Source organism: Mus musculus, chromosome 1 (assembly GCF_000001635.26).
Source record: "Mus musculus strain C57BL/6J chromosome 1, GRCm38.p6 C57BL/6J".
In the NCBI taxonomy this organism is placed as follows: Eukaryota; Metazoa; Chordata; class Mammalia; order Rodentia; family Muridae; genus Mus; species Mus musculus.
Window position 1 is genome coordinate 89,966,736 of NC_000067.6, and position 25,288 is coordinate 89,992,023.

Consider the following 25,288-nt stretch of genomic DNA (forward strand, 5'->3'; position numbering starts at 1 on the left):
TATCCTGTTGCTGAGGCTGGTATTAAATCCAACCTCTTCAGGATTCCAACTGAAGTCTTGAAGACTTGCAACCTTCAGAAATCCTCCAGGACACGAGAAAGAGCCATTGTTGGACCACAGCCTCTCAACCATCTAACAAATCTTCTCTCTCTCTCTCTCTCTATATATATATATATGTATGTATATATATATATATATATATCTCGCAGGATATATACATATATGCATATATTAGTATATATTTATATAGTATATTATATGCACACATAGATGTATATACATACATATATATGTATACATGTATGTGTGTATATATATATATATACACATATACACACACACACACACACACACACACATATATATATATATATATGGTGGTTCTCAACCTGTGGGTCACAACCCCTTTGACGAACCCTTTCCAAAGAGTCACAATCAAATGTCCTCCATATCAGATATTTACATTATGATTCATAACAGCAAAACTACAACTATGAGTTTTATGGTTGGGGGTCACCACAGCCTGAGGAACTGTGTTAAAGGATAATAGAGCCAGGAGGGTGGAGAACCACGGCTTTAGCAAATCCTGACTAATACATGGGCCTGGATGACCAGGCTAGGCTGTCTGGTCGGCCTGTCTCTGCCTCTTCAGTGCTCGGACTGAAGGCATGAGCCACTAAAGCTGCGCGTTTATACGGATGCCAGGGATTTAAACCAGGGCATTTGCTGAAAGCCTTTACTGGCCGAGCCATCTCCTCAGCCCCTTGACGTCCTTTGAACTTTTCTCACCCCCATGATTTCATTATGGCGGATTCCTACATCTACATCATTGTACTTCGTCCACGTCTGCCTAGGGATTTTATTGTGGTTGCATTGTTTGTCTTTTTCCTTCATGAGTCTTTTATATGAATAATGACCTCACAGATGGAGAAAGTGACAAGGTGAGTCCAGCAGAGTTTGCAAAGGCACAGCCAGGGCAAGGGGTGGAGGTCTCAACCCTGGGGTGACCAGAATAGGGCACCTCAGGTGAATTGCACAGCAGGGGCGAGGGGTTTGTGAAGGTGTAGAGTGCTCTCATTAACAAGGCGCTGAGCAGGTTGAGTGCCTTCACTGCAGATCAAACGCCAGCTGTGACAAGAGACTCATTTTCATCTTTCTGAAAATTACACCAAAAGACGAGCTGCTGAAATACTCGGAGCTGGCGCTGTCATCGATGGCGCCACCGAAGCAAGAGTTCCCTGGGAGACTACTTCGAAAGGTGACACTCTGGAATATTTATCAACAGTATAGCCTCTTCATTTTTCTTTTGGCTAACCACAAGGAGAATTCTAAGTCCTCGATCCTCTAAGTAGGGTCCCAAGACCCGCAGCCTCCACCTCCAGACCCTCCCACGGCTGCCTGGGTCATCTCACTTTGTGAGCCTCGGCCTCGGCAGGTCCAGCTTCTGCATAGCCAAGCTACCTCAGGGTCCCCTTACCTTGGGGAAGGCATCAGGCCACACGGAGCGGGATCCGTGATTTAGTAGCACCTGGACCGTGCGCTGCGGCGCTGTCGGGGGCGCGCACGTGGCCGTCTGCAGCGCGCGCGCCAGCGGGGACGCGCCACCATAGTCGAGCGCGCCCGCGTCGGCGCCGTGCCGCAGCAGGAGCGTGCACAGGCCGGGGCGCGCGTGGCCGCAGGCCTTGTGCAGCGGGCTGCGCTCGTCCTCGTCACGCGCGTCTGCCGCCGCGCCGCCGCGCAGAAGGAGCGCGCACAGGCGCAGGCAGCGCGCGTGCTCGTCGGGGCTCCGCGCCGCCGCTCCGCATGCTGCGCTAAGGGCCGTTTCGCCCCGGCCGTTCCTCGCGTCCACTCGCGCGCCGAAGCCCAGGTAGAGTTGCGCGTGCTCGTCCAGGCCGCGCTGGGCCGCCACGTGCAGCGGTGTGTCTCGGCCAGGGCCACCCTCCAGCTGGACTGTCGCGCCGTGCTCCAGCAGCTCCCGAGCGCACCTGCGGGGAGGCCAAATCGATCACCAGGGCACTGGACCAGCCGCGACCTGCCACCCACGGTGCAACCGGCGGGTGAGCTCCAGCCAAAGCCAGAACTTTGGAGCTTCAGGGCCAATGCCACCCACTGAGGAGCGATCTCGTCACCAAATGAATAGGAACATTTCATAAGCACTTAGTCTTAGGATGAAAATGGCAATTGCGTGGTCCTATTTGGGAAGGTAATGGCCACATGACAGTGTTCAGTGCGCTGGTCACTCGGACTTTATCTGGAATTGGTCAAACTTGGAGGTTAAAGTCTAGAGAGAATCTCTTAGATCTTTCCTGGAAAGGACTGGAAAGGAAGGTGCAAGGCAAACCTTATATTGCCCCAGTTTGGGGCTGGGGTGGGGCTTCAACCTTGCCTCAAGGACACTGACTCTCTCACACAAGCACCAGAGTCTTTTTCCTTGGAAGAGTCACACGGAAGCACACCCAGGCCGACATACGGGGCTATATCTGTTCCGATCCTTTCCTCCTTAACCAACTGTACGCTTTGGCTTTGCCTGTTCCCAGTCAGTCTTCCATGGTTTCTGTGTCCCATGGAGATGGCATCTCCCCCAAACCCCATCTGCTCCCAGGAGGATAGAGCCTGCTGCTTCTAGGCTCACCAACTGGATTCAAGACTGCCTTTGACTCCAGACACCTCGCATCTCCCAGGAGAGCAGCTTCCTTAGCCGCTCTCCTGTCGCCTGAGAGCACTCCAGACATCTCACCTTTCCTGGTGACTGTTGGACCATGTTGGATCTGGCAGCCCAGCCCCCTGGCAGGAAGCCAACCCAAGGGGGGGGGCTAGCCACAGACCCTCCCTCTTCCAGTGCTCCCAGCTTGTCTCCTGGGTGCTCTGATCCAGACCCCTACCCTCTCTCTGGATAGTACTGTCTCCTGCAGCCTGCTTTACCAGCGCTCAGGTTAACTGTGTCTGTATTCTTCTCCGCCCCAGTGAGCCCTGAGGACTTGGGTCCTTGGTTCCTTGACTTTCTCCTTCCTTTTTGACTTCTCTTCCTCAGACAGTGCTGTGGTAACTGCCCTGTCCTCACTTTCCTATTTAGGAGAGGATGGCCATCCCCATCTTTGGTTACCTGTTCCTCTCCACTTGGCCGCTCTGAACTCTGCTGGGGGAGGAGGACCCTCTCGGGAGCCTGGCTGTGATCTCAGCTGACCCACCTGGATCATGACACAGCTCCGCATCTGTACCCCTTCATCCCTCCCATCCTTCTAGCCTTTTCCCTTCATTGTTACCCACACCCAGTGACCTTGGTTAGTACCCTCTTTAGATATTCCAGCACTCTGACTGACTATCACAGCTCACCAGCATCTGTTGGCCTCCACCCCTTTCCGTCCACTCTGGAGTTTACCGTGGATCCACTGAGAGTGTTTTTTTCTTGCTGTCTCCAATAGGAGCACCCGTTCCAGTGGCTGCCAGGGCAGGAACATTTGCTCCCTCTGTTTCCTCTATGTCTGCCCCTTGGCATCCTCAGGAGAGGCTCTATTGCTACCCTTTATCTTTATCCTCTTCCCTCCTTCCACACTGTGACTGACTAGCCTGGCCAGTGACAGTCACTTGGACACTCTCTTCTCATCATTCCCATTGTCATTGCCTTTTGTGAGAACCTCCCCTTATTCTAAAATGTTCCGGAGTCTCCTAATTTGTCAGTTTACCAAGCTTCATGCAACCCAGAAAGGATCTCTGTGGTGTGGTGAGTTGGTGGATCCACGCCTGTTAGGGCCCCGCCCTTTTCCCTGGGACACCGGTGTCACCTAGACCAGTTCCACTGGGTATCAACAGCATCCCTTGCCAAAGCTCCTCCTGCTGGGTTTCAGTTCTCTCTGTTCAAGGATAGACCCTAGATCATCCCACAGTTGTGTGCCCTCATGCCCGCGTGTGTACTTTCCCCAGGGACTCACTGGCATGGCCACCAACTTCCTATCTTCCTTTCCTCGTCCTCTGGGATGCCTTCCCCACACCACCAGGGTGAAGGGTTGTATTGCCTGTTGCTTTGTGTGTACACGATCAAGCAGGACACTCACCTCAAACCTGTATCACTGCATTTCCAAAGAATGCTGGCATCTTTGTCTCTCATCTTAAAACTGTTGGTTCCTTGAGTGTGAAAAAAATGTGTCTGACTGTCGGGTGTAGTGCTGCGCCTAGCTCATTATCTGTATTCCCTAAAAGCCTGTTGAACAAATGCCTCTCGCTAACGACCATCTTTCAGCTCTCTCCTGCATTGCTGCTGTTTGCCCTATTATTTACTTAACTGGGGCTCTGATCCAGCTCATCCATCGAGGGTTTGGGGACTGACAGCCGCTGCCTGAAATGCATTTCTATTTCTTCCTAGGGACTCTCAGTATTTTTTAATTCTCCCTTTGTGTTTCTCTTGCCTCCACATCAGCAGTATCATGAGAAGTGGTCTGTCTTGGGTGAAAGATCTTTACAAACAACTACAGCGTGATGTGAAGCATCCTTTGGGAAGAAGGTACCCAGCCAAGAAAGGATGCAAATTTTACAATCAGAGCTATTTGCTTTGCTTCCTGCCTGGCTCTCTAGGAGGAATTTTGAACAGTGCAGTGGGAGGTTAGAAATCAAGGGCTCTGTCTCATTTTGTCACCAAGCCTTGCAAACATTATAAACATTTTCTTCAATTTTTTTTTAAAGGCAGCACAGCCTCAAAGGAAGGAAGCCTCTTGGAAGAGCCCTCGGTCCGATGGGCTAATGTCGGGCTGCTGTTTGCTGTATAGGGACAAGATGGGGACACTGGCTCTCAGTCTGGATGGTGGCAAATGTCCAGCCTTTCTGTTTTAATGAAGAGCTTTCATAGGCTAACCCTTGGTACTTTCTAATGCTGGGCAGTGGATGAAGATGCAGAATCACAGGCTGGAGATAGAAACCACAGGGCAAATTGATGGGGGCACGTCTCTCTCTGCCCAGGTCAGGCAGTCATTAAAAATGAAGGCGTGGAAGTCTAGGTAATGACACAGAGATCTGTCCCATGGATGCAGGGAACCATCAGTTTACAAAACGCCACCAGTTAAGAATATATTTGAGGAGAGCTTGGGCAAAGTGGGTTACCCAAGTCACACCCAGCACAGTAGGGTACTTTGCTCACAAGGGGCTTTGATTTCTTCTCACTGACTTATATTTTCAAAATTGCTAAGACAGGATGGAGTAACAGTTTGGTATAAGAACAGCCGACGCCATTATCCACAGAACCAACCCCCACCAGCCTCAGCAACAGCTGGATCGTAAGAATGACACTTCTTTCCAAGCCTCCAAACACTTTCAAAGTTTCCCTGGAGGCCTCTGATAGAAGCAGGGGTCTGGGAAAGGCAAATACGACAGACCGTAATTGTGAGCAGTCGAGGAGACTAGAGGCCTGTGGAGGATGGTAGAGAAACAAATGAAGCCCTTTCTGTATTCTACCCCAGGATTAAACGGTGTCTTAATCAACCTAGTGTTTCCACGCCACATCTGTGGTTGTGGTGTTTTCTGTGGAAAATACCCAGCTGGAGAGATGGCTCAGTGGTCAAGAGTGCTGGCTGCAATTCTGGAAGACCTGGGTTTAATTGCACCCACATGGCAGCTCAAAACATCGGTAACTCCAGTTCTGGGGGAATCTGATGCTCTCTTCTGTCCTCCTCAGGTACCAGGTACAAACATCATACACAGACAAAACACCCACATGCATAAAATAAAAGCCAACGGAAAAATGTCCCCCACAGGCTCCTGTATTTGACCACTGGTCCCTGGTTGGGGGGGCTGCTTGGGGGACATTGTGAGAGTTTTAGGAGGTGGATGGAGCCTTGTTGGAGGAAGAATGACACTGGAGGTGTTACCCCACTTCCCCTCTATCACTTATATTTTGAGACAGGCTCTCACTAAAGGAGGATCTCACCCATTGTCTGGGTTGTCTGTCCAGTGAGCTGTGGGGATCTACTCATTTCTGAGGTAGAACCTCACACTGAGGATACAGGCACATGACACTATATCTGACTTTTATATGGGTGATGATGGTCCTAACTTAGACCCTGGTGCTTGTGGGGAAAACATTTCTCCCACTGATCCATCTCTCCTGAATACTAAGCTTTTAAAACATAATTAATGGATGGATTTCATGCCTGATGCTGCTCAGGTGGCCAAGAACCCGAGACTTTTAAATTTTTTTATTTTTATTTTTTATTGGTTATTGTATTTATTTACATTTCAAATGTTATCCTCTTTTCTGGTTTCTCCTCTGCAACCACCCCACCCCCTCCCCCTCCCCCTCCCCCCAAGAACCTGAGACTTGGACCTAGGGGAAAACCAAATACTATTATTATTCTTAAAGAAATATAGCAACAAGTGACTCCTAATGACATTCTCTTATACCAATATGAGAATGATGGCTCAGCCATCATCAGAGACGCTTCCTCCTGCAGCAGATGGGAACAGATACAGAGAGCAGAGTTGGACAATGTGCAGAGAGCGAGAGACCTTGGAACACAGAGTCCTGAATAGGAGGCCTCTAGTAAGCCTCTCCCCTCAGGCCTCAGGGAGCTTTTCTAAAGAGGAGGCAGAAAGACTGTTGAGTCTGTTGGGATAGAAGACACCAAGGAAACAGTGCCTTCCATATTCAACAGGACTGACAACCCGCGAACTCGAGACTGTGACAGCGGGCACAGAGACTGCACAGGTCCAAGCCAGATGGGGTCCTAACACTGAGAACTGGACACGAGCATCCATCTCTAGGCAAGGAGCCATCTCAAACTGATAACTTCATGCAAAGGAAAACTTAGTTTTCTACAATGGCGCCTTCCTGGGCATAGAAGCTACACTTAAGGACAGGCTCTACCTTCAGCAGCAGGTGGCCAACTCAAAATGAAAGCAACAGCGTTTTGGGAGATTTTTTTCACTTTACTGGTCTTTTGTTTATATGCTACAGTTTCTGATTTTGTGTGTTTAAATAATTATTTATTTTGTGTATATAAGTACATTGTAGCTTATTCAGACACACCAGACAGAAGACGGCATCTGATGGTTGTGAGCCACCATGTGGTTGCTGGGAATTGAACTCAGGACCTCTGGAAGAGCAGTCAGTGCTCTTAACTGCTGCGCCATCTCTCCAGTGCCCCTGATTTTGTGTTTTTATGGGTTTTCTCTGTGTGCCTGTGTGTGCTTCTCATGCTTTTTATTTTCTTTATTTTTTCTTTTCTGTTTGTTTTTATTCTATTCTTGTTTGTTTGTTTCCCGAGAGAGAGAGAGAGAGAGAGAGAGAGAGAGTCCTCATTAACCCTCTGAGGTGGACTCATTCTCTCTGGGGTGTGGCGCCCAGTCAGCTGCCCGGTGTGAGCAGTGGTCCAAAGCACAGGCACAGGAGACACGATGGTCAATGCAGGATGCTTGAGTGTGAATGTCAGTCACCATGGATACAGAGATTCCACGACGCCTGTCCACAATGCCTGACAAGCAGCGGGATAACGGGGGGGGGGGGGGGGGGAGGTGGTGGTGGGGAGGGAAAAGTTACCAAGGTTAAATTCATGATAAAAATGTCACCTTTTGCTGGAGATAAGGGCAGACAGACATTGCTTTGGAGTACTTTGGCAGTAATACTGTTTATGGGCAACTCCTTCTGGATGCCCCTTGAGTCCTTGGACGTTACTCGCATCCCGCCGTTTAGCACAATTGCCACAGGGCCTCCCTGGACATGCAGAAGTGGCTTCATGATAACCACCGTGTCCAGGATGGTGGTGGGTCTTAGGAGCTGGTCAAATGGGATCCTAGTTATTGCTGTGGCCCCTTCTTGAAGTGGGTGAGCACGGTAAAAACTGGGCTGCAGGCAGAGTCCGGGGGTGGGGTGGGGGAAGAGTAGCCGAAGCTCAAGCACTGCCTGGAAGCTGTGTGTGTTCCAGCCTTGGGGAGAGATCTCAAGGAGGACCGAAGAGGGAAATGTAGCCAAGCGGTAGAGAAAGGGTCTCTCCCATTGGCTGATTCCTGAGCCAGCTTGGCGTGAAGGACCGGAAGCCACACCCCCAAGCCCAATAGAAGAGCAGTTTCACCTTTTTTTTTTTCTCTGCCCAGGGTCCTCTCTGGAAACTTACCACCCCACCCTGTTACCTTTCCTCTCCGCCCTGTCCTCTGGGGATGCACAGGGGTTCACAGTAGAAAAGGCTGAGGTCAGTGGACAGAGCATTCAGGGCAGAGGAAGCAGCAAGAACCTTCGTCTCTCTCGGAGCAATGGCTACTGTTTCGTTTTCTTTTTCCTGTATTGGATGATTGCAGTGCATGGTGATATTTGGGGCCAACTGTACCCTAGATTGTACACGGACCCCCGTACCTTGGCAAATGTAGACATAATTGAATGAGAAACAATTTGGCTCTTCATTTTACTACATGTACTTGTCTGGTTTTGTGTGTCAACTTGACACAGGCTGGAGTTATCACAGAGAAAGGAGCTACAGTTGAGGAAATGCCTCCATGAGATACAGCTGTGGTGGGCATTTTCTCAATTAGTGATCAAGGGGGGGGCATTGTGGGTAGTGCCATCCCTAGGCTGGTAGTCCTGGGTTCTATAAGAGAGCAGGCTGAGCAAGCCAGTAAGTAACATCCCTCCATGGCCTCTGCATCAGCTCCTGCTTCCTGACCTGCTTGAGTTCCAGTCCTGACTTCCTTTGGTGATGAACAACAACGTGGAAGTGTAAGCCGAATAAACGCTTTTCTCCCCAACTTGCTTCTTGGTGGTAATGTTTAGTGCAGTAATAGAAACTCTGACTAAGACACTGCACATGGGCCACCAGGTATATCTGATCGCCTAGAAACCTCTCTAGTGTCCTTTCTCCCAAAAAATGATAAACAGCATCTCTCCCTCTCCCCTCTCCCCCTCTCCCCCTCCCCCCCTCCTGCTCCTCCCCTGATCCTAGTACTCTGGATGAAGAGGAGAGCCAAAAGCATCAGAGCGAGAGAAAAGTGGCAGGGTGGAGAGCTGATATCGAAACAAGACCGAATACTTTTGAAGTGAACTCAGGCAGGGAAACACATAGGTCCTAAGATTGCACCTGAGTGGACTTTGACAAAAGAATCCACTCAAATAATCAGTCGGTCTATGCCAAACACACCATCTCCAAGCTTCCAAGGACCACTCAGCCATCCCTGCTGCTGACCTGATTTCTCTCAGTGTCTACTTTTATCTTTCTGAGGTTCTGTCTTGGTCTTGCACCTGTCTTTCCACCCATGTCACTTTGTGTACAAAGTAAACAGCTCTTGTTTTTGCTATGGGGTCATAATCAATTGCACAGGCAGCCCATATTTTAAGTACAGCCTTCTGTTGGTGTTCACAGGTGTTGGGTGTCTCAGCTCTCTGATTATTCTAAAGAGAACTGCCGTGATCATTTGTGTAAATATCTTCCTGCAGATATGTGTCCTCATTTTCCTTAGCTAGAGCCCTAGAAGTGGATAATGGGTGGTTCCATATTTAATGTTATAAGAAAATGGCAGTTTTCTAAAGAAATTGAAGCGTTTCACACAACAGCCAGGGTTTTGTTTGTTTTGAATTATAATCAGCATGAAATGGAGACTATTTCATTGCAGTTTTAAGTTGCATTTCCTTGGCAACCAGGATGCTTTATGAAGCCTCTCCCTGGGCTTTGGTCTAGAGGGACGAGCTTTGATTTGCCCTGGTTTCTAGGTAATAAGACGCTACGCGGGAAGTTGACTGCTTGGTTTTGCCAACTTGACACAAACTAGAGAGAATAATCAGGGAAGGAAGATTCTCAACTGAGAAAACCCTCCATCAGTTTGGCTTGTAGGCAAGCCTATGGAAGCATTTTCTTGTTCAATGATTGACATGGGAGGGCCCACCCGGGAGGGCCCACCCCACTGTGGGCGGGGCCAATCTGGGCTAGTCCTCGGTTGTATCAGAAAGCAGGCTGAGTAAGCTATGAGAGAAAGCCAATGAGCAGTGTTCCTCCATAGTCTTTGCTTTAGTTCCTGCTTTGAGTTCCTGCCCCGATCTCCTTCAGCGATGGACTGTGATCTTTAAGCTAAGTAAACCTATCCCTCCTCAAATTGGTTTTGGTCAGCATGTTATTGCAGAAACAGAAAACAAACAAGCTGGTCAGTGGTGGCCTACACCTTTAATCCCAGCACTCGGGAGACAGAGGCAGGTCGATCTTCTCTAAGTTCAAGCCAGACTGGTTTACAGAGTCAGCTCTAGAACAACCAGGATTACACGGAGAACCTTTGCCTCGAAAACAAAACAAAACAAAACCAAAAACAACAAAAACCAAAACCAATCAACCAAATAAACAACAACAAAACCCCCAAACAGAAACCAAAAATCCCAAACCCCAAAACCCCAAACCACCGCCAACAAAAATCTAACAACTACAAAAAACCAACAAAACAAAACAAATACAGGGAGAAGCAAAAAACTGAGGACCTCTGCCGGTGATGCCCTCAGGGGGCAGCTCACGCTGAGTCTGTGGTGGAACAGGATTGGATATTAATGATGGAGCTGAGTGGAATTACTTTGGGACACAGGCAGGATTTGGAGAGGTGACCTTTCAGCACTACCTGCACACGCTTGTCTGTCTTTGGGTCCTGGCTCTGCTAGTGTCCTTGGTGTCACCACCCTGGCACAGCATTGGCCCCTCTGTGCATCAGTTTCCTATTCTTTAGACTGGGCATGGTCGTGTTGTCAGGGCCACGAGGGCGAGTACTCAGGAACGACAGAGATCTCCAAATAAATCAGAGTGGGGTACCCTGAGCCCACTTTCTTGAATACTACTAAGATGCCTTGCATTCATGTTGACTGAGACTTCCTTCCTGTCTAGTTGATGGGCACAGGGGTGGGCTGCTTATTGCCCACTGGGATTCTGTACGGGTGCCCACAAACTGGGTAAGGCCCCCGCTGCTCGGTAGAGGCTGTTGGTGTTGGGTTAGGAGTCTGACCCTGATAAAGTCCTGGGCAGAGCAGCTTTGCTTGCTTGTTATTAAGCTTTAGAGACGGCAGGGCAGTTGCTCCTCCATGTGTAGGTTCCACAGCCACAGACTGAAACAATTGTGGATTGCAAGTATTTGAATAAAAATTACACCTGTCCTGCGCATGTGCAGATCTTCTCTGTCCTGCGCATGGGTAGATTTTCCCTCACCATTGTCTCTAAACAATACATTACACTAATGGTTTACACCACACTTGCATTGCCGTAGACATTCTAAGAATCTAGCGGTGATTTAAAATATCCTGGAGGATGTACGTGGCTTCCATTAAAATTTGAGGCCTTTTCATATATCAGACTTTATTTAGCATCTTCAGATTCTGGGTACCCATGCATACCCTGGCACTAACGCTGCATGGATACCAAGGGATGCCTGCATGCCATTTCCCTCTGCTCAGATAGTCCCACCTGCAGGGCTAGAGCTGGAGTCTATTTGCCTAATGATTCCCTTCAATGATGTCTGCCCCCCACCTCAATTGGCTGCATTCACGGGTCCAATTTTGTCATATGAATTATCTTTCACTTAGTACTGACACACCTGGAACAAAAAAAAAAAAGTGAGCCAGTGTGCTTCTTATTAATATATTTCTTGGAAGAAGCAAGTCCTCTTGACTTTGCTTCAATCAAGGTGGGGCCAAGGACAAGAGTCAGGGACCCCAGAAACCATTGATGGTTTTAATGGCTCAAAGTCAAAAAAAGGGGGGGGGATGCGAATAGGGTCGGGATGGGGTGGGGTATTCTGCAGGACGATGCTGGCATGCAGCCTGCAAGGTATGAAACAGAGGAACTTTACTGAAACTTTTCTTTTTTGGAAAAAAAAAAGTCTCTTCAAACAGCCACTAGATTAAAGATCTGCTATCCCCTCTCGTGTTCTGAATCGCGAATTCTGAAGCTTGCGCTCTGAAGGAAGCACAGATAATTTTTTTCTTTTTAAATCTCAAGAACTCAGAGACTCAAAGGTTTTCAAGTTCTGTGCCCATGGAGAATTGCTGACTGACAGGGGATGGGGCAGAGCTGGGTCCCTTGGTATGAGGAGCATTGTCAGAAGGAAGAGGAAACCAAATGGCTCTGTATGTGGGTCATCGACCTTCTCGCTACTGTGAGGTAAAAAAAAAACACTAAGGATGACCTAAAATTGACTATGTATTAAAGATCCCAGAGAAAGTAACTCTTTTTTTGTCAAAGTGACAATGTTTATACTCCTTGGAGCCAGACCTCCTCAGAGTCCTGCCTTTAGAAGGACTCTTTGGAGCAGAAAAGCCTGGTTGCGCCCTCAAGTCCCTTCTGACACCTATTAACTTTTTATCCTTTAAGGTAGTGGGCTATGTTATTGTAGAGGTGTTCAGTGGAATTGCCAGCATTTTCAGCCTGATTGTTGACATTGGAGGGGTTCTAAGTCAGCTGTTTTCATAGTCCTGCCTAAAATTCTGCTTTATTTATTATTTAGCTTAAACTGCCTTGCTCATGCCCCATGAAAAGGATCTAAATGATGAAAGTCTTCCAGATTAAGTGGCCAAAGGAAAGGTCTACACAGAGAGAAATGGAAGAGTAAATGATGGGAAGGAAGCAAGAGGAAGGTGTGTGTGTAGGGATCTTAACTAATACCATCATGTCCTGAGTTGTGTTCAGAGCCCTTAGAAAGCAGTCATACACCTTTGTGATGCTTAAAAAGCACCCAGAACCAGGAAGCTAGCTAATTTCTGTCTAGGGCATAAGCTGTGCAGTGCTACTGGTTGGCACCAGACCTCTGCATCTTATGATCTAAATGCAAATTGTTGGCTTATTATAAGGGACCCTGTCAGGGCTCACAGTAGTTTTTGCTCTGAGTAAGTCCTGCATTCTAGTTCTTAGTAAAAGGCACTAGTTATGAATGAAGCATAAAAGAAACTTTTTTTTAACAACAATTTCATATTCATAGAAGAGTTGTGGAGACAGGGCAAAGAGCTCACAGAATCCCTTATCCAGCTTCAAGTTAAGGTCTTGTGTTATTATGGAACACATATCACCATTAGGAAACTAACATTGGTACTCTCTGACAGACTAACAGTAATGAAAGTGATGACTGAATTTGGCTCTCCCATTCCATATCCATGTGATGACTGAATTTGGCTCTCCCATTTCATATCCGTGTTCTGCGTCAGGATCCAATCTAGGATACCATGCTGCATTTGTGTTCTTTAACTTTAATTCTTAATAAGATACAAGTAAATAATATAGATGTGCCCTTGGAGATATGGGATATAGTAAACACTACATGTGAAATATTATTGAACAGGTTATAGTTTCCACTAGAACATGCTATACTTGGGAGTTTTGTTCTCGACAAAAATTATTCCCGCAACCAAGAAGTCACAGATGACCAACAAATGTATAGAGTAAGGGAGGAAACAGCCCCCCTCCCAATTAAATGGGAATGAAGAAATAGTAGTGTTTCAATCACCATAAATAACGACAGCAATTATACAGCCAATGGGAAAGCCTGAATGTAAGTAGAACCATCCAGTAAGTGTGGACATAAAATGAGGGTGTGTGTGGAACCAAGAGCAATCCATCCTGCCTCTAATGGGTTGAGTAGCCTTATCCACCATGCTCCTGTTGCCATGAGGTTGCTATGCCTTACCTCAGACCCAAACGACTGTGAACCAAAAGCCTTTGGCACTATGAGACCAAATGAATCTTTCCTCCCCTGAGTTGTTTATGTCAGATGTTTGTCACAGTGGTGGAAGGATTTATGAAGACATATGAAGTCATACTTGTTAACACATTTCTAAATTTGTCAAGTGCATCTTATCAACTGCTTAAAGTGAGTGATAGAAATTCCTAACTATGGACAAGAGGATGCCGGATTTCTTCTTGAAGAAAGGCAGGTTATAAGAGAGTGGGTCTGTGTTGTGTCTAATGTGCAGGTAGAAGAAGAAGGAGAGGCAGAGTGGAGGGGAAGAAAGAAGAGAGAAGAATGTGAGAGAGTGGGAAAGGAGAGAGACCAAGTTGTTGGCTCAGAATTCCTTACTTGCAAAGATGCCTTTCAAAGACTCAAAAGGAATAACTGTTTTTTCAAACAGCAACCGTGAAGAACATTCACCAGCTGTGGACTCTCATCAGAAGAACCATTGAGGAAAGTCTTCAGAGCAAAAAGAAAATAATAACAGAAGAAGTCCTGGATTTCCACAGAGCAATGAAAACAAAGGGTGCCATAAGTAGAAGTAAAATCTATTTTGTGTGTATTCTTTCAACACATTTAGCAGATAAACAACTGCTAAATGGTAATAGCAATGCATCATGGGATTTAAATGTGTAAGTAAAGCGTAGGATACCTATAGTAAGATAATGAGAAGAGTTAAATGGACATATACTGTCGTATGATTTTTATAGTATGCATTAATTGAGGTCAGACTAAGATAAGGTAATGTACAGGGTAAAACCCAAAAGGAATCGCTACAATAACCCAACTGTAATGGTTGTTCCTGGTGGTCAACTCGACTATATCTGGAACGAACTACAATCCAGAATTGGAGGGCACACCTGTGATCCAGACCTTAAGGCTGGAAGGCACAGGCTTTTTTGACCAGGATCTTGACATGGAGATCTTCAGGCACAGTGGCCATGAAAAGCTTAGACCCAGGCAAGGTGTTATATAGTATACACCTTTAATTCCAGGATTGGAGGCAAGGAGATCTCTGAGTTCAAGGTCAGCCTGGGACAGAGCAAGTCCCATATCCATAGTGGTACATACCTTTAATCTGGGCCACACATTCTGCTGGAGGCCTGCATGAGGACTTTGGAAGAAGGAAGATTCACTCTGACTGCTTGAACTTACTTGCCAGCACATTTGTTAGAACCTACTTCTACAGAAGACCAGTGGAAACAAGTCTTCTGGGACTGAGCAACTACTAAATTCTTGGACTTTTCAGCCACAGCTGCCCATTGTTGGGCTAATTGAACTACGGACTGTAAGTCATCACAATAAATTCCCTTAATATTGCTTACTAATACAACAACCAAATTTGTATTTATTATAGCATGCCAAAATGAATGTAAAATGAAGAATACTTAATAAAGAAGGCAGAAGAAGAAGAAACAGAGAATAAAGAAAGAATAGGTTTAAGATTTAATTTGAGCTTAACTAGACAAAATTACATTAAATGTAAATGACACAAATGTCAAATTAAAAGGAGAGGTTTGGGGGACTATATAAAAGAAAGCAAAATCCACTTGTAATCTGCCTATCAGAAACTCACTTAAGGGCTGGAGAGATGGCTCAGAGGCTCAGACGTTAAGAACTCTGACTGCTCTTCCGGAGGTCCAGAGTTCAATTTCCAGCAACCACACGGTGGCTCACAACCATCTGTAATGGGATCTGAAGCCCTCTTCTGGTGTGTCTGAAGACGGTGACAATGTACTTACATATATAAAAATAAATAAATCTTAAAAAAAGAAACTCACTTAAAACAGAGTATTCAGGTGGCAGAGGCAAGTGGATCTTTGAGTTTAAAGCCAGCGTAGGTTACATAGCAAGTTCCAGGACAGCCAGGACTACACAGAGAGAGTCCCTATCTCAAAAACAAAACACGAACAAAAACAAAACTTCAAAAACTGGGCATCACCGGTGGCATATGTACTTTATCTCAGCACTTAGCTAAGAGATGGAAGCAAAAGAATCCGAAGTTCAAGCTTATTCTTGCATAATGAATCTGAAGCCAGTCACAATATGTGAGTCTCTGAGAGCAAACAAGCCAGCAAACAGCTAGAACTGAAGGCTATTTCAAACCTGTAGCAAACATCTAAACACTTCCTTTATTCTCTCTCTTGATCATGGACGAGACCTTAGGTTTGCTTCTAACAAATACTCGATGGAAAAAGTTACAGGAGTTTTCTTTTTTTCCCCAGCCAGCAGGTCAAGAAAATTGCTACTTCTATCTTGCTAGCAGACTTTGTTGTTCTCTCAGCCTGCATGCTTTGTAATAAGTTGCCACATTAGAAAGAACTACGTAGCAAAGGTTATGTTTGAAAGAGTGTGTGTCTCCAAGATTCACCTTAAATTCCACCCTCAGTGGAAAAGTATGAAGAGGCAATGGATGAATTTAGGAAGTGATTAGGTCTTAAGCTCTGCGGTCACGGGTACAAGTAGTGCTTGTAAAAGGCCTGGGGCGGGGAGTGAGTTCATTGCTTCCTTATCTTCTGCCTCTGATGCCACATGAATATGCAACAACAAAGTTCAATGCTGGAAGCAGAGAGAGCCCTTGCCAGATCTGCCTCTGCTGCTATCTCCATCTAGGACTTCTCAGCCTCACCCTCAGAAATGGGGGAAATAACTATGTGTGATTTTAAAACTACCCAACCTAAGGCATTTTGTCATAGCATCAGGAATGGATTAGGCAGTAAGGAACTGAGTTCATCCACAGCCAATGAAGGATGGAGACCTTAAACCCAGCAGTCCTTAAGGAATTGAATTCTGCCAATAACTGCATAGGCTTGTCCATGGGTTTCCTCTAGTTGGACACTCAGACCAGACTATAGGCTTTCATGTCACTTTTGAGAAGCCTGAAAGCAGAAAACCCAACTAAGCTGTGGCTGAACACAGAGACTGTGACTCACAGAGATTGTGGCATAATTAGTGGGTTTTCACAAAGTCAGTTTTAATTTTCTGTGTACATGTGAGTACCTGCACGAATGTCTGTGTGCCACATTCACTCTTAATGCCCATGGAGGCAAGAAGGAGGAATCCAGTCCTCTGGAAATGAAATTAAAGATGTTATGAGCCACTGTGTGGGTGCTGTAAACTGAATGAGGTGTCTCTGAAGGACCAGCCAGTGTTCTTTACAGCTGAGCCATCTCCCCAGCCTTTAATTGTGCTGTTTTTTTAAAAAAATAATTAATTAATTAATTAATTAATTGTATGTGAGTACACTGTAACTGTCTTCAGGCACACCAGAATAGGGCATCAGATCCCATTACAGATGGTTGTGAGCCACCATGTCATTGCTGGGAATTGAACTCAGGACCTCTGGAAGAACTGTCCGTGCTCTTAACCGCTGAGCCATCTCTCCAGCCCAAATGTGTTGTTTTAAGTCTGTGCTAATTTGTTACAAAGTAATAATAGAACTGATGAGACATAACTGCTAACACTACCAGAGCAGCTATTTTACATTATTATTTTTCTTATTTTAAAATTTTTATTAATTAAAATTAATTAAGAATTAATTTAATTAAAATGTAATGATACTACTTCCCCCTTCCCTTTCTTCTATCCAGTTCCTCACACATACCCACTTCTGTGCATTCTCTTAAATTTAGATTCATGGTCTCTTTTTATTTCATTGTTGTTATACACATGACAGACACAGTTGTAAATATATAAATACAACCTACTCAGTTTGTATAATGTTACTTCTGTGTGTGTATATATATATATCTTGAGTGCTTAGGGTGTGTATATATATATCTTGTGTGCTTAGGGTGTGTGTGTATATATATATATCTTGTATATATATATCTTGTGTGCTTAGGGTCAGTCTGATCTGTCTGAAGAGTTCTAGGCCAGTCACAGTGAGATCATGTCTCAATGAAATAAGAATAAAGGGAGTATGCAGGAAGACTTGTAGTATACACACACACACACACACACACACACACACACACACACACATATATATATAAACATACACACACATACATACACATATACATATACATACACACATATCATCTATCTATCTATCTATCTATCTATCTATCTATCTATCTATCTATCTATCTGATTTCAAGGCTGGCCACTTGTTATTGGATAACCAATTGGGGGGCATTATCCTTAGGGAAGACTAATTTTTCTGCTCTTAGCTTTCCAAAGTAGCTATTTTTAATATCAGACAAGGTTTAGAGCACTGGTTTCTTTCAGAGGACCTGTGTTAAATTCCCACTACCCACATGGTGGCTCACTACCATCTGCGACTCCAGTACCTACAACATCCCCAATGCCCTTTTCTGGCCTCTATGTGCACTGCATACCTGCAGCACACAGGCACAATCCAGTCAAACAGTAATCACACAGAGAGAGCTTAACTCCCTCTTCAGTGACTTGACTAGCTGAAGAAAGTGAACTAAGTACTCAGAAGTAATGGTAGGCCTAGGGAAATTGATGTGATTGACTTCCTAGAACACTGAATCATACAACTGCCAAATACAGACTAAAGTACATGAGGGCATTTACCAAGAGAGGCATATTTTGGATTATAAAATAAGTCTTGATGAATTTAAAGTCATGCAAAGTACAATTTCCAAATCCCTTTGATGAAGTTGGGAGGTAAGAGGCAAGTGGATCTTGTGTGTTTAGGGTCAGTCTGATCTGTCTGAAGAGTTCTAGGCCAGTCACAGTGAGATCATGTCTCAATGAAATAAGAATAAAGAGAGTATACAGGAAGACTTGTAGTATATAAGGACAGTATATATATAGGAAGACTTATAGAGCCCTGAAAGTCTACATTTGAAAAATAATATTCAAACCAATGACTTTAGCATATATTTAAATACATTTGTAAAAGAGAAGCAAATGAAACTCAATGCAAGCAAGAAAGGAGAACAGCAGAAGACTCTGCAGGGATCAGTGAAACAGAGAACAGAGAAATAATAGAGAGGAGAATTAAAAAATAACAGAGAAGTTCAGTGAAATCACAAACAAAACTGCTGGTGACCTGGGAAATTCCAACTTCATGAATGCGGGAGGGTCGATGAGGTCAGAAGGGAGACTGATGGGGGTGGGACGCACCCCACCCTCGTGAATAAGGGAGGTAATATAACAATTCGCAGCCAGTATAAAAAAATAAGAGTCAACCTCACGGCAGCAAATTAGACCACTTAGCTGGAAGAGACAAAGCTCTATGGAAGCTTGCTTAAAAAGAGAAATAACTTACCTCTATTTAGGAAACAACGTGAGTTTATAGTTAGAAACCTCTCACCAAGAAAAAGCCACACCTAGATGGCTTTGGTGCTGAACTGCACCAAATACGCGGGACAATCTAAGATCTTAAAAACAGAAGGGGGAGGAGGAGGAGGGATTGCTTCTCACATGACACTGACATTTTATCACTGAATTCTCATTATCGGACAGAGATGGTGTAAGACAATCATAGACTAATATCTCTTATGAAAATAAGTGTAGCTTTTTCAAAATATAGCAAATGAAAACCAAGTATCCATCCATCCATCCATCCATCCACCTATATGATTATAATAATTCGTGAGTAAATTAATCTTGGGAATGCAAGGTTGGTTATTCAGTCTGTCAGTGTTAAAAGACAAAGCAAGGGTCATATGATTATTTCCACACATATTAAAACATTTAGGGTCAGATGGTGATGGTGCACACCTTTAATCCCAGCACTCAGGAGGCAGAGGCAGGTGGATCTCTGAGTTCGAGACCAATCTGCTATACAGAGCAAATTCCAGGATGGACAAGGCTATACAGAGAAACCCTGTCTCAAACAAACAAACAAACAAACAAACAAACAAACCAAGTTGTTTTTTAAGAATAAAACTCAATGTTCATATACAGGATATATCCACATATAATACAAACTCTCAATGACCTAAGAAGGAGTGCTCCATCTCTGACAAAGGTGACCAACAAGAACTTCATAACGCTGAAAGACACTGAATGCTGTGCTCTAAGACAAGGAACAAGGAAATGGACTCCAGCTCTTTTCTTCAGAATTACGCTGGAGGATCCAGTCAATGAGACAAGCATGAGAATGAACATTCAGATTGCAAAGGAAGCAAAAGTGAATTTGTTTATAGATATCTGCATAGGAATCCCGTGGAATCTATAAAGAGCCTTTAGAGAAGCCAGTGAGTCCATTGAGGCAGAAGGCTGAAAGCTTGCTTTCTCTACCAAGAATAAAATAAAATAAAAAAAAATTCATATGGCAGCTACACAAAATCAGAAATTTGAATGAAAATGCTTTCTACAGTGGCATTGAAACTATGAAATGTTAATATCTGGTCACGGCTGCATTCTAGTTTCCTTTCTACTGCTGAGACCAAACACTCTAACTAAAGCAAGGAAGGGCAGGAAAGGGTTAATTTGTCTTATACTTCCAGTCACAGTCCTCCATGGAGGGAAGACAGGGGAGGAACTCAAGAAAACCCTTGAAGCAGAAACTATGAAGGGATACTGTTTGCTGCCTCACTCACAGGGTCATGGTTGGCTGGCTTTCTTATATTTTTGGTTGTGAGCCTAGCCTTTAACGGCTGAGCCATCTCTCCAGCCCTTGGCTGGCTTTCTTATGCAGACTAGGACCACTTGCTTAGGGATGATGCTGCCCACAGTGGACTTAGAGCCCCCTCCCCCCATCAACTAACAGTCAAGACAATCATTCACAGACATGCCTGCTAACATTTGTGCAATCCCTCAACTGAGAGTTCCTTCTCAGGTGACTATAGGCTGTGTCAAGGTTAGTTAGAGGGCAGTGGACATGTGGGGCATTTGTGATCATCTCTCAAATAGCTGAGGCAGGAAGATCATGAATTTGGAGCCAGCTTGAGCTCCACAGCAATACCCTCTTAAACCAATCAGCAAACAAATATGTGTGTATGTGTGCATGTGCATATGTGTGTGTGTACATGCATGCATATGAATCAGGAATAAATCTTATACAATATTTGCAAACCTCGTGCACAGAAAATTAGAAATGACAGTTGAGAGAAAACAGAGAGGATCTAAATAAACGGAAGGGTGAATTGTATCCATACACTGGAGACTTAGACCTAAAGGCTTGTTCATGGTGTTTACTCTTTCCAAACTGATGTAAATGTTCATGGTAGCCCTAGTCAGAACCCAGCGATATCATGTAAGAGCTGACCAACTGAATCAAAAACGCAAATGACATGCAAATGAGTTACAATAGCCAAACAACTTTGAAAGTAATGTTTGAGGGCTCTCTCTCTCTCTCTCTCTCTCTCTCTCTCTCTCTCTCTCTCAAGTTGAAATTTTATGTGCATTGGTGTTCTACCTCCATGTCTGTGTGTGTGAGGGCATCGGATCTTCTGGAACTAGAATTACAGACAGTTGTGAAATGCCATATGGGTGCTGGGAATTGAACCTGTCTCCTTTGGAAGAGCAGCCAGTGTTCTTCACCATTGAACAGCCTCTCCAGCCCTCTGAGGGCTTACTCTTACCTTAAGTTCTACTAGGCAGTCAAGGCAATGTGTATTGGTGGGGAAATAGATGAATAGATCCTTGAGGGGATGTCTCTTCCACCCTGGCCATCTTGAGTATGGCCATATTGGCCACATTATCTGTTTGACTGACTGCCGAGATGGAGTCTTAGTAGAACATAATGCTCTCTTCTTGAATCCTTTCACCACACGGCCACTTGCCTCCCTGGTGGCAACCATGGGGCTGGTTCCTGTCCCTTCCTGGGTTCAGAGGAAGCTTCTTTCCTCACTCCCTCAGATCAGAGCTGCTCCGAGGAGGGAAGCTTGGGCGTGATTGCTTGCAGTGAGATATCCTTCCATTCATGTGGACGTCATCCACCTCTTGGTCTGGGATGTGAGACAAGGACTGTATGGAGTCACCATGGCTGCTCTTCCTCTCAGTGTTTGTGCAACAAATTGGCTCATTGTGCTGTGACCAGTGAAACCAGCAAGACCATGTCTTACCTTGGGTGTACTTGGCGAGAGAGTCTAGAAATGACGCCAGATATGAACGGCCACTTGATTTATTTCTGTGTGTGTGTGATTGTTTGTTGAGGTCAGAGGTCAACCTTCAGTGTTCTTTAGGAACTGTCCGTGTGTCCGTGTGTGTCCGTGTGTCCGTGTGTGTCCGTGTGTCCGTGTGTGTGTGTGCTTTCGAGACAGGGTTTCTCTGTGTAGTCCTGGCTGTCCTGGAACTTACTCTGTAAAACAGACTGGCTTGAACTCAGAGTTCCACCTGCCTCTGCCTCCTGAGTGCTGGGATTAAGGGTGTGTTCCACCATTGCCTGCCTCCCCACCTCCTTTTGGGTTCTTAGTGGGCCAGGAGCCCCTGAGTAAGTGAGGCTGGTTGGCCAGGGAGCACTAGGGAACCATTTGCCTTTGCCTCCCCAGGACCAGGATTGAAAGTGCATGTTGGAACATTTGGAGGGAAGAAAGGGAAAGAAATTATATAATTGTATTATAATTTCAAAAAATAAAAGAAATAATTAAGGAAAATAAGTGCATGCCATTATGCCTGGCTTTTAAATATGAGCACTGATGATGAAAGCCATCTACTCGGTGTTGATTAATTGATTTCTTTGGGGGGCAATTTGCAAAGGCAAGGGAGTGGGGAAAGGAAGCGGCTTTGACAGCGGCAGGTTTGACCCTCTCCTGAAGCAGTATTTCACACCGCAGCCTGTCTCTCAGCACGGGAAAGGTCAGGTCACAGCAATGTGGGTGTGCTTCAGAGTAAATGTGTGAGGAAAAGCCAGAGAAACCCCTGCCGGAACAGTTGGAAAAGCAAAGTCACAAAACAAACTAGTGACTTCCACTATGCCTCACAATCTATTAAGAAAAGAACTCACACCAGTTAGATTTTTGGGGGGGAGTTAGGGGGTGGGATCAGCTTAGTCCTGGCATATGACAGCAGGTCACAGTGCTGTGAGGCAGCTCCCTATCTGCACACAGTGCAAGTTGCTGGGGGGATCTGGGAAGTGACTGTGATCTCTTTGTTTTTGTTTGTTTGTTTGTTTTGTTTTGTTTTTTTAGACAGGGGTTCTCTGTGTAGCCCTGGCTGTCCTGGAACTCACAGAGATCCATTTGCCTCTGCCTCCCGAGGGCTGGTGTTAAAGGCATGTGCCATCCCTACAAGCAGCAAAAGGGGTTTGGCTCCCTGGGATTTAGCTTAGAAACAGAGGACCATTGTGAGTTCACTGCATGGATGTAACTTACCCTAGGCTAATATCCCCAGCCAGCACACCCCTGCAGCCAGGCTCCGAATGCTCAGCCTCTCACACCATTAGCAGGCTTTTGTCTAGTCCGTTTCTGGAGAAACTGGCAGACAAAGTAATTGTCTGGGGTTGCCTTGGCCTCAAAGTTACAGCTCAAGGTGGTTGCAGTCTGGGCAAAATTAATCTGTACAGATTTTATGTAGGACTGTAAAAGTTGAGTCTGTAGATGAAACAGAGGAAACTCTGTGGACTTGGGTCAGGCAAAGAAATTCTAGATAAAACAACCCAACACATACCCCCAAAAGAGTAAATTTGGCAAATTGAGCTTTATCCAAAGGAAAACTTCTGTTCCTCGTAGATACTGTTAAGAGAAGAAAACAGAAGACAGAGGCTGGGAGATGGTGGTTGTTAATCTCACGCACAATGAGGGCCTTGTACCTTCAATATATAAAAAGATCTTGAGGCTTGAATGTGAAAACAACCGAGTTTAACATCTGAACAAAGGATCTGAACGGATGGCTCACCTGAGAGAATGTACGATGGCAGATGAATATGGATTAAATATCTGTGGATGAGTTCAGAATAATTGGGAAAGAGTGATAGAGTTGGGGAAATGCCTGCTGAAGCCACAGTGTTCTGCTTCCCTGTGACTGTCTACATGGTCCCCACTCAATTGCCACTCGGCTAAAGGGAATGCATTGGAAACCAGGGTGGTCGTAACTTAGACGTTACCTTCTTAATCTCTCTAGACTGGCTAGTTATTGGGACCATAGGTTTATCCAAAAGTAATAAAGGTTTATAAAGAGGGCACAACACTCAGGGATATTTGATTCGCAACAACCCCAAACTGGAAACAATCAAATGTCTTTCATTATTTTATTTGTCTGCCTGTCTGTCTGTCTATCCATTGATCGCAGTAACTAGGATTGAATGCATAGCCTCACAAATACTAGCCAAGTGCCCTACCCTGAATTACATCCCTTCAGGGGTTCAAACATCTTTCTTTCAGTTAGGAACGGATAAAACACACTGTCGTGGATCCACGCCACGGAATACTACTTAGCTCGAAAAGGGAATGAACTGCGGGACCCCCCATGACGACATGGACGTATCCCAGAATTATGTTGAGAACAAGAAAGTAAAGAGCACATTTTTGTTGATGATGTTTTGTTTGTTGGTTTGTTTTTTTTTTTTTTTTTAATTTCTACATCTTTCACTAACTACACATTTATTTTATTTTTTTTAATTAGGTATTTTTCCTCGTTTACATTTTCAATGCTATCCCAAAGGTCCCCCATACCCACCCCCCCAATCCCCTACCCACCCACTCCCCCTTTTTGGCCCTGGTGTTCCCCTGTACTGGGGCATATAAAGTTTGCAAGTCCAATGGGCCTCTCTTTGGAGTGATGGCCAACTAGGCCATCTTTTGATACATATGCAGCTAAAGACAAGAGCTCCCGGGTACTGGTTAGTTCATATTGTTGTTCCACCTATAGGGTTGCAGTTCCCTTTAGCTCCTTGGGTAATTTCTCTAGCTCCTCCATTGGGGGCCGTGTGACCCATCCAATAGCTGACTGTGATCATCCACTTCTGTGTTTGCTAGGCCCCGGCCTAGTCTCACAAGAGAGAGCTATATCTGGGTTCTTTCAGCAAAATCTTGCTAGTGTATGCAATGGTGTCAGCATTTGGAAGCTGATTATGGGATGGATCCCTGCATATGGCAACCACTAGATGGTCCATCCTTTCGTCACAGCTCCAAATTTTGTCTCTGTAACTCCTTCCATGGGTGTTTTGTTCCCATTTCTAAGAAAGGGTAAAGTGTCCACACTTTGGTCTTCGTTCTTCTTGAATTTCATGCATTTGGCAAGTTGTATCTTATATCTTCGGTATCCTAAGTTTCTGGGCTAATATCCACTTATCAGTGAGTACATATTGTGCGAGTTCCTTTGTGGTTTGTTTTTTTTGAGACAGGGTTTCCTTTGGGTAGCCCTGACTGCGCTGGAACTTACTCTGTAGAGCAGGCTAGCCTCCAACTCAAGAGTTCCTCTTGCCTTCTGTCTTTCGCTGGGATTAAAGGTGTGAGCCATCACTGCCTGGACAATGGTACATTCTATTTAATAAGAGATTTTAGAACTTTTTGGACTTATTAAACACGTGTGACTGGCTGATGCCCTTCACAGGGTGGGGCCTCTGCTGTGAAAATATTGCAGGGGCTTTGCAAGATGCTGGGAGTCTAAGGGCCTCTCAGGCAATTCCACTCTGGACCTGGCGCCTAGCATCCCTGTCTGCTTGCTGCGCGCGCTTCCAAGGGGCGGGAGACCCTGGTAACTTTGGGCAGGTGGGGAGCAGCGGACCCCAGTAACATCCAAGAGTGGGATGTAGTGATTTTATGTTAAC

At 45.3% G+C, this 25,288-nt stretch overlaps 1 protein-coding gene across 5 annotated transcripts in view; it reads right to left on the reverse strand.

Annotated features, from left to right (window-relative positions):
- The window catches only part of Asb18 (ankyrin repeat and SOCS box-containing 18), a 62,076-nt gene that overhangs the window by 14,145 nt on the left and 22,643 nt on the right, over positions 1-25,288 (reverse strand). For 2 of the 5 annotated variants that reach the window (NM_001355134.1, NM_139152.2), the window contains one exon: positions 1,478-1,985. The exons of 1 other annotated variant lie outside the window; for it this stretch is intronic. In NM_001355134.1, the coding sequence (NP_001342063.1) occupies positions 1,478-1,985 (508 nt within the window). Of the gene's footprint in view, positions 1-839; positions 1,157-1,477; positions 1,986-25,288 lie in introns of those variants that run through there. 2 more of the 5 variants (XM_011247952.2, XM_011247953.3) reach the window with 2 other exon arrangements.